At 41.7% G+C, this 9,772-nt stretch overlaps 1 protein-coding gene across 1 annotated transcript; it reads left to right on the top strand.

Moving 5' to 3' along the window:
• Nucleotides 1-383: 383 nt before the first annotated feature.
• Nucleotides 384-8,388, top strand: Tac1 (tachykinin precursor 1). Its single transcript, XM_032906954.1, has 7 exons — nt 384-635; nt 1,072-1,203; nt 2,161-2,257; nt 2,678-2,722; nt 3,187-3,210; nt 4,565-4,618; nt 7,796-8,388. The coding sequence occupies exons 2-7, from the start codon at nt 1,081-1,083 to the stop codon at nt 7,843-7,845; spliced, it is 393 nt and encodes a 130-aa protein (XP_032762845.1). The 5' UTR covers nt 384-635; nt 1,072-1,080; the 3' UTR covers nt 7,846-8,388.
• Nucleotides 8,389-9,772: the final 1,384 nt, after the last annotated feature.

The following is a 9,772-nucleotide window of genomic DNA, read 5'->3' as shown; positions in this document are numbered from 1 at the left end:
GATGTAACACCTCATAAACCTTAAGACACATAAAGTAGAAATGGAAGGAAAACGCCGCTTGCTTCATCCCACTGAAGTGCTTGCTGGTGTCTTAGTATTATTCACAAGGTTTTGCTGCTCAAGTTATTTGGCTGTCCTCAAAGCGCAATATTCCCTGATGCCTCTTGAGAGAAAAGTTCCCTAAGTCCGAGGCATGAGTCACTTCGCTCAGTTTTGATGAGTAATCTCAGGTGTCACTGAACCTTGTTCGGAAGAAGAGGGGAGGGGGGCGTCAGATTTGCGGACGGAAGAAAACAGGTCTCTCTGGATTGGATGGCGAGACCTCGACTTCCCTAAAATTGCGTCATTTCGAACCCAATTTGGTCCAGATGTTTTGGACTCCGACGGGTTACCGTCTCGGAAACTCTATCACGCAAGCAAAAGGCGAGGGGGCGGCTAATTAAATATTGAGCAGAAAGTCGCGTGGGGAGAGTGTCACGTGGCTCTCCAGGCTCATCACGCCTGCGATAAATACGGCGAAGCAGGAGCAGGGACTAGAGCGCACTCCGACCAGCTCCACTCCAGCACCGCGGCCGAGGAGAGCGAGGAGCGCCCAGCAAGTGCGCACCTGCGGAGCATCGCCGGGTCCGACCGCAGTGAGTACCACTCCCGCCTGCCGCCTGCCGCTGCCTGGGGCCCGTCGTGCCTTGGTCAGAGGTGGCGTCCGCCCGGTATTTGCACCTGCAGCAGCCACAGACCCGGAGAGAAACTGTGCAAATACCAACACCTCTCTTTGTCTGCCACCTGCAGAGCCTTCAGGCTTGGGAGTGTGGGTCAGTGGGTAGGGGCTGGGACGTTGAGAGTCAAAGAGAGGAGGACTTGAGGCTCTTTGGCACGTCAGTAGCTTTCTTAAAGGGTTTGGAGAAATGTTCGACCTGGTGGGGTTTTGTTTTTGTTTTAATCTTGGTTTAGCGGGACCTGTTCTTTCTTCCTTGTGGCACTGAAATTCAGCTGCTCTAACTCTTGGGTGGCCCCCCGCCTACATATGTATAACGATTCTTTCTCTCCTTCTCTGTCTCCTACTCTCTCCAGAAATCCAACATGAAAATCCTCGTGGCGGTGGCGGTCTTTTTTCTCGTTTCCACTCAACTGTTTGCAGAGGAAATCGGTGCCAACGATGATCTAAATTATTGGTCCGACTGGTCCGACAGTGACCAAATCAAGGTGAGACCCAACCGGGCGTGGGAGCTGTTGCCGTCCCCTTGTGGTAGCACCCTGACTAGCCCAGCTGGAGCCTGAGAGGCTCATTGGATTGTAAGGGCGTCATACCCCGGACAAAGCACAAGGCTTATTGCCCAGAACTAAGTTTCCTCCCTGAGGAAAATGCTCTGGGTTCAGTGTCTCCCCAACAGAAAAGGAGTTCTTCTCCCTCCTCTCTCTCCTCCCTCCCTCCCTCCTCCCTCCTCCCTCTCTTCTCTCCTTCTCTCCTTCTCTCCTTCTCTTCTTCTCTCCTTCTCTCCTTCTCTCCTGGTCCTGGTTTTAATCCCTTCTTATGTGATTGTAATCTCGGGGGCTTTGATCAAACAGAGCTGCCAGACCATTTGGAGATGTTGGGAAGAGACGTGAATTAGTCAATGGGGGAAAAAGCTGGATCTTAGTGAGCTGCAGGGTCTCAGTGGCTGGCGGAACTAACTCTATACGTCAGTATTCCGTGCTCCAAGTTTCCCTTTACATCGCTCTTGAATTTTGGCTCCAAGAAGCGCGCCTTGGGGAACCGTGAAAGTTGAGCGGTGGTGCTAGTTCTCTTTTAAAGTATCAGCACCCTTCTGCTTCCACCCTTGCTGTTTTCAGTGAGGACAGTGAGCGCACTCCGAAGCCTCACTGAGAGCAAACAAAGGTGATAGCAAGACCTCCAGTGAGTCCTCTGATGCAATTAAGAGCAGAAAGCACACAGGACCCAGCACCAGAAGGCGTTGCGCTGCTGCGCAGGAGCGTCCGTGATAGACTTTGGGGGAGAAGGAAATCTCAGGCGGGTCCGGGTTGGGGAAAGTGCTGCATAGATTCTAGTATGGCCCGGTCTTATGCTAGCGGCTGCTTCTGTGGCTCTGAGGAAAGCTCAGGCACACCGTGAATGTGGACCTTGTTCACTTAATTTGTCTACTCGCTGGTTTGTCCCTCTAGGAGGCAATGCCGGAGCCCTTTGAGCATCTTCTGCAGAGAATCGCCCGAAGACCCAAGCCTCAGCAGTTCTTTGGATTAATGGGCAAACGGGATGCTGGTGAGACGAGCAATAGTCATTAGGTCTATCAGGCTACCCGGTCTGCATGCCTGCTCCTTCCTGGAGCACCCGTGTCTCTTGTACCGCGAGTATAATTTTACATGCCTGAAGTCTTCGATCCACTAACACTTGCACTAGCTCAAAGGGGAGGGGAGGGGGGGGATCCATTTCCCTTGCTTCACAGCACCAAGGTGACCCAAATTGGAAACTAACCTTAGCTAAACACTCCCCTGACTAAAGATCCCAATTACAAGGGTCCTCAGGTATGCTAATGGTCCAGGCTCAGGTGAAAGATGTTTTCTTGGATTGGGTTAGATTTGGCTATACCTCGCTACAGTGATAGGAATATTCAATTGCCTTGAGTTGATGGCACAGTCAGTGGAGCTTGTGAAGAGTTAATGTCAATTCATCTCTTGTCAGATTCCTCAATTGAAAAACAAGTGGCCCTGTTAAAGGCTCTTTATGGTAAACATCCCTATAAATCTTTATTTTCCTATTATGAATGATCATGTAAAAAGTATTTGATGGTATAAATTCAAGGTCTTGCAGTTGTGCCTAATTAAGAGAAGTGTGTGTGCGTGTGTGTGTGCGTGAGCGTGCGTGTACATGCGTGTGTATGTGTGTGTGTGTGTGTGTGTGTGTTAAGCTCCTGCATATTCAAGTGGGTGACCGACTTTGATGTTAGTACATTACATAGCTTTACTTTCATTAGCAGACCTCAAGAGTCCCAAGGTTCTGCCTTTTAACCCATGGCTCATATTTGGCTCTTATTAGTAATTCGGTTAGCATTCATCTACTTTAGTCCTCAGAACAGCACATAAATAAGCGTTAAATATTTTGAAAATCAACTCCTTAAGTTCTCTGGAAAAGATAAAATAGCTTTAAAAAAGAAACCCATGTATCTGCTAACTGGCTCTCTTTTCTTCTAGGGCATGGCCAGATCTCTCACAAGAGTAAGTTCACAATCATTTTGACATTTATCAAATGCTAATGTTAATGATAGTGAATGTTGCGTCCTGTGTTACCTTTTGCAGCACAACATAGAGCCCAATGGTTTTGATTGAGATAATGTAGGGAAAGAAAGACAGAATGTGATTTGCTGAATGATCACTGACTAGACTCTTTTATGTAGACAGATTACGTACCAAAATGCACATCACATTTGAAGAGAAAAAAGAATTAACACCTATACGTTTTTTTAGTTTTAGAATTTCTTCTCTAGGGTTAAAATTCATCATGAGCACTCTTTTCCAATGCCTTGTCCCATGAAAACGAGAGAGAGAGAGAGAGAGAGAGAGAGAGAGAGAGAGAGAATACTTATATACACCTTCTAATTCATATTCATGAACTACCTTTTATAATGGCGAGGAAGGGTATTAAGTAGACTGGGTGAATATTTGAGTAGAAAATGCACTCGAAATGTGACAGAGATACAGGTTTATTTCCCCCCTTGATCCCATAATTGAATGGGAAACTGGGAGAGAAGAGTGCAGATTGCAGAACTGGAGGGTCCTTAGAGCTATTTCCTAGTTAATTGGATCCAGAGGAGACAGGAAGTCCCTTGGGCCACTGGAAATGTTGCCTGCTTCTATGAGGGTCATGAATTGGACTAACCCTGGCAGGGTACACCCCAAACCAATAACACTGTGGTCTCAACTAACACAATGGAAACTAAGAAAAATCCTCCCCGTTGCAGTATGATAATAACCTTCCCCAAAGCCTTCATCTTTGGGGAAAAAATGACATTTACTAAGGGGTTGAATTTTAAAGAAATCTTATACAGCAAAAAAAAGTAATAAAATGAATGTATCTTATTAATGTTAAAAACAAATTGCTTTCAGGAACAGTATTTTTAAGTCTAAATCTACTAAATGTGATCCCTTAGAATATTCCAATACTAAGGATCTGACTTAAAGTTCCCTTGTTGAGAAATGCAACATATTTGGTAATGAAGACATAAACTTGGATGTTTTTTCCCACACAAAAACATATAATTAAGTCCCCCAAAATTCAAAGCTACTCCAGAGGCAACCATATTTAAAACTTCATAATAGATAAAACATAATACTAATAAAAGATTCTGCTAATGTCTAGATAAAGAACTGAGAAAAGTACTCACAATATGTTGTTTCAGTGTGGTTTGCAAGGCTTATATAAAGTCTTTGTGGGTTCACCAGTGGGTGACATAGAAACATTCATTTATTTATTCTACAGGCATATATTCAGAAGCGTGTTTACTTTGTACTAGTTATGAGTTTATTTCTTCAAAAACATACATACTAAAATACCCCTAAATGTATTTTCCAGGGCATAAAACAGATTCCTTTGTTGGACTAATGGGCAAAAGAGCTTTAAATTCTGGTATGTATAAAATCATGTCTGAAAATATGTAAATCCACTTCTGTAATTTTTATGAAAGTACAATTTTCAACATACTAAAAAAAAAAGGAGCAATAGACTTAACATGAGCATTTCTGTAGACAAATTTTCATAGGAGCGTTTGTAGCCAAGAGTGGGCAGAAAGCTGCTTAGGCTGATACCACCACAGTGTAAGTATATTTCTCTCAAAGTGCCAGTCTCTCCAGCATCTGCCCCACTTAGTCACTACATATCCTGAGTCTTTGGTCTAGTCTGACACTCTTTTTCACAGATATTCTTAATAAAATGTCCTGGACCCTTCGGGAGAGATGAGAGCTTTTTTACTTACAAACTGAAGTGATGTGGTATTTTCATCAGACTAACCATTTAGCGATCTTCTACTAGAAGAATAAATAGATAATGACAAGCAAAATGTTTCTAAAATTACTGTCTCTCTCTGCAGTTATGGAAGCTCAAAATCTCTGTCTTAATGGGTGGCAAAGAGGCTGAGTGTAGTGGTGTCCATTCTAACGCCTTCAAACCATTCTTCCAGTTCTAGCGTTAGACCTACATTTAAAAAGTACCACAACGCCCCAAACCCATTTTAAACATAAGCAGGATTTTCCTTGGCCCAAGGCTGCATAATCTCTCATTTATCCTGCTTGAACTTTCTACATAAATGCCACAGGCATATCTCTAAAGCCCCTCGCTGTTTGCCTCATTTAATCAATTATATTCAATGTTAACTAAGCCCATTATTGTTTTCATGAAAATTGGCTTTTTGTTAAGCACTGATGGTACTTCACTATCAGTGAAAATGGATTAAAATGATAAACATCTGATTAGAAATTAACCAGCATCTGTTTATGATATTTATTTCCCAGAAAATTTATAAGATGTGCTGGCTTAATTTTTAAATATCTGAACTCATCCCCAAAATAGTCACTCTATAGTATCTTAATCAAATGTAGACACTTTTATGCTTTCTCAACCAGTAATCTTGAGGTTAGAGAAGTTTAATTCTTAAAGAAGTTACGTGCACCAGTTGAAAACTTGTAGTTTCATTTTTATGGATATGTATATTGTCTTCCAGCCTTGAGAAATGGAATATAAATTTAGGTCCCTGTGGTATTTGCCTACAAATATACTCACATGACTATAGTTTTTCTTAATAATTGTATTAATCACCAATCTAGAATTAATCACCCATCTCCACTTCTAGAATTTTTACACCTTTCAGAGCACATAACTTAAGAACAGTAAAGCAGTTTAGAGCAGATTAAATATACTTCAAGTAATAATCATAGTTAATAAAAGTAGGCTCACTGCAATGAATCAGAATTTCTAGCTAACATCTTTTCCTATATTAAAATATAAGTTAATATATTAAACTTATATATTAAACATAACACATAAATATTTAATATATTTATATTATGTCGTATATAAAATATGATAAATATATAATATAAAGACAATATAGTTAAATATATAATCTATTAAATAATCTATTAAAACTTAAGAAAACACAAATGGGAAAATTAGGAGGGAAATAAGCAGGCCCCATTTTACAAACCTAACTAGGACGTGATTATCAGAGTTCTAACCCCAGCCACCTGATCCTTACACTCTTTTGCCCACATACACTTGTGACAATCTGCTAAACAGAGACGCTCTCACCAGCTTCAAGACACAGAAACTGGTAGACATTTTTAGGGAGTTCAAGGGCCAGGTAAGAATCTGCTTCCCTGCAGGAGAACACTGTGTCCTACATAAGCTTCCACACAGTCTTTGGGTGCTTTAATTAGCTACCACCCCACTTCTGTGAGGCACAGAGTTTTGGTACCCTAGAATCCTGTCAGAGACTAACCGATGCTACCTCTCCCCCCATCCCTAATAAAAGAGAATGAGAAGCAAACTTATGTGTCCTTCAAAGGTCTCTGGGGTGCAGTCTGCTGTATCTCAGGCTCACATAGAACTGATGCAAACTGTTTAGATCACACCTCATGCTCCCCATAGAAGGAGGCAGGCCTTTAGAGAGCCGCACTGGGAGAGCAGAGAGAGCCCTTGTGCCTTCCACATTCTCCTCAACCTGGGAAACTACGGTAGCACTATGACTTCTGCACCTCTGCTGTCTCCTCTTCAGTCAGCATTTCATGCAGGGCACTTTCCACAAGCACGGTCGTTTTGTTGTAAGTTATAGTGCTGGCTGAGATAATGAAACATCCTTACATAGACGGCTATTCTGATCCTTAACATTTTGTGGTTATAGATCCTTTGCAATTACAGCTAATATGACGCAGTATAATGCATCTTAGCATTTTATTTTAGCACAGTGAGTCACAGTACGTAAATTACTTAGTAGCCCGGTGCTAAGCACTTTTGGAAGTAGCAATTGACATTTTCACAGGCCTCCAGATTTTAAGAACTAAATCAAATTGTGCTGTTGATGTGTGAAGTCAGTGCAATGCCCAAGAGAAAGTGAGGGTAATGTCAGTCTCAAGGGCAATCACTCTAGCATCAGAAGGTATCCAGGAGAGAAGAGACTCTCAGACCATTAGGTTCCCCTAGAACAGGGTTTAGGCAGTCTATGCCTGAAAAGAGCAAGGTCCTAAACATTTTAGGCCTCCAAAACTATGTTGGTTTATACTGATTCCTCAAATTTGTCATTTTTAAAACCAAAATTGCCATAGGTGACACATACATGAATTGAGTGTGTACATCTCCAAATGAAACTGTAGTTATAAGAACACTTTTGACCTTTGACCTGTAGCTTATTAACCTTTGTCCTAGAACAGAAGCTCAACATTTCTTTTTTTTAATCCCTCTAATGCATGGCTATGGTAGGCATAGTCTTTTCTCTAACCACTGTGAGTCTCTGCCAGGGATTTAGTAAGCTGATGAGAATGGACTCCATATTGGATCACGGGAATACACGGTTGTACTTTTAGGATACCAAATGTATAGTAGCTGACCAAAGAAACTAGGAATGCTGTGGCCAGAACACTTCTAAGCAAGATATAAAGTGCCAGAAAGGCTTGGAGGATGTTCCAAAAAGAGAAAAAGAAAAAAGATCACGGAAGTATTTCTTCCGGGGGAAAACGTCATTCTGACATTGCAGTGATTTACCCTCTGCATTGAACTTCACTAACTCCCTGCTTACTTCCTGTTTGTCTGCAGTGGCTTATGAAAGAAGCGCAATGCAGAACTACGAAAGAAGACGTAAATAAACCCTGTAACGCACTATCTATTCATCTCCATCTGTGTCCGTGAGCAGTGAGCGGTAAAATAAAAACGTGCGCTATGAGGAATGATTATTTATTTAATATCAAATGTTGTTATGAGTGAAAAACTCAAAAAAGTGTTTATTTTTTCATATTGTGCCAATAAGCATTGTAATTCTAATGTGGTGACCTCCTCAGACAGAAGTAGAAATTAGTTGTAACTCAGCAAAGCACAGTGTTGATGGAGTTGTACAAGTTTGCCAGCGATGCAGTCTCCAAAGACAGAAAGGCTGCTGTGAGGCAGTGCAGGCGGCTGCTGCTGGAGGCAGAGAAACTCCTGTGTGTCTTGCGCTTCCCTTGGTTGCTTTTATCCTAATGATGTACTGAGAGTTTGGTATCTGACTCTATTTGTATCCTAGCAGCATGTTTCCTGTGTTGTGACTATATAGAGATGTTTTTAAAAGTTTCAATGTACTTCTCTGGTCTTCAGTCATTGTATGATGTGTTGTGATAGCTACCATTTTAAATAAAAGAATGTATCTTCGGGAATTTTGTCACATTCTTTCATTAATATTTATGCTAAACCAACAACCATTCTTCTATTAGATGCAGTGTGATCAAAGCTGTTTTGGGTAAAACACTTTCTATCTCTCTCAGACACAAGTGCACACATTTGAGTGTGCACACACACACACACACATACACACACACACCCTCCCAAACACACATTTTTTTTTGCTAAGTCATTTAATATGAAAAAAAGCAATACGTTTTTGGTATCCAAAGAGTAAAAGCCAAATATATCTGTAATTTCTTATTACAGATAGGATAATGATCTGGTTCTATTTTCAAGATTAATTTCATTGGTTGTTTTATTTTCTTGCTGAGTAAAATATCACAGCAGCACACTACAATTTTATGCCTGTTTAAAACTTATGTGTAAATATACTTGTGCACGGGAGGTATAGGAATTAGGACAGCAAACCATACACTCAGAAGACGGCCAGCAGTTGAGGGCTGCCCTGCATCAATAAAGGCAAGAAGTCCTTTCCAGCATTTCTGTGGAGTGCTTTTGCATCACTGACACCCATAATCCTCTAGTGGAAGCCTGGGAATAAATGAAGCAAGAATAAATAAATTCAGAACACTGAAAGGGGGAAAGACGGATAAGGATCCTTGGATCTGGTTTCCAAATGCACAGAGTGTGAAATACTGAGAGAGGCTAAAACAATTCAGGAGCAGCAGCACTCGGTGCTGTAAAAAACACCTGAACTTAGGCTGTGCTGGTGACCACTGTCAACCAATGAAACCAATTCCAGGACGGAAAAGCCAAAGTGCGTTCTAACTGCAGTGTCTATAAGTGAACTTAGAAGTTAGTTTTCAAGCTGTATTTCGTTATAAACTTATTGTCCTTATATGTAATCACTCAATGGGGAAAGCGTTTTTGCTATTGTTACTGTAATCATTTTACAGATGGGGATATAAAGCTTAAGGGGCTGTTGAAATGGGACATTGGAATATGAGGCAAGTGTAGATTACAAAGGAGCTCCTGAAGAAACACAAGACAAAAAGGCTAACAATGAACTTGATCCAACACGCTGATGCAGCCGAATCCAGCGCAGGAATTTAAAGTGGCCTTGTGGCACTTATTCAAGTGTAGGTGGTTACCAGGCACAAAGCAGCCTTTCTGCATCATGCGCATACCTGTGCTGCACATATGTTGCAATAAAGGGACGAATGCAGTGAGTAGAAGCCTGTGTTTCAAAGTGAAACGGCTCAGGCTGAACTCTGGGCCCATCATTTCCTGTCCTTGTGATGTCAGGCACGTCCCTTAACCTTTCGTGATTTATTTCCCCTGTGAGTAAAAATGGCTCTGCAGCAGTAACAGCAGCGCCACTTTGGTGGCACTCAGGGGAGAACTGAGCAGAACGAT

Source organism: Rattus rattus, chromosome 6 (assembly GCF_011064425.1).
Source record: "Rattus rattus isolate New Zealand chromosome 6, Rrattus_CSIRO_v1, whole genome shotgun sequence".
NCBI classification, from domain to species: Eukaryota; Metazoa; Chordata; class Mammalia; order Rodentia; family Muridae; genus Rattus; species Rattus rattus.
The sequence above is the reverse complement of the archived record's forward strand: the minus strand, read 5'-3'. Positions and strand labels throughout refer to the sequence as shown.

Coding starts and splice junctions, on each gene's coding strand:
- Tac1 (XM_032906954.1), top strand. CDS start 1,081: ATGAAAATCCTCGTGGCGGTGGCGGTCTTTTTTCTCGTTTCCACTCAA. Junction 1,204..2,160: donor CCGACAGTGACCAAATCAAG/GTGAGACCCAAC, acceptor TTGTCCCTCTAG/GAGGCAATGCCGGAGCCCTT. Junction 4,619..7,795: donor CAAAAGAGCTTTAAATTCTG/GTATGTATAAAA, acceptor GTTTGTCTGCAG/TGGCTTATGAAAGAAGCGCA.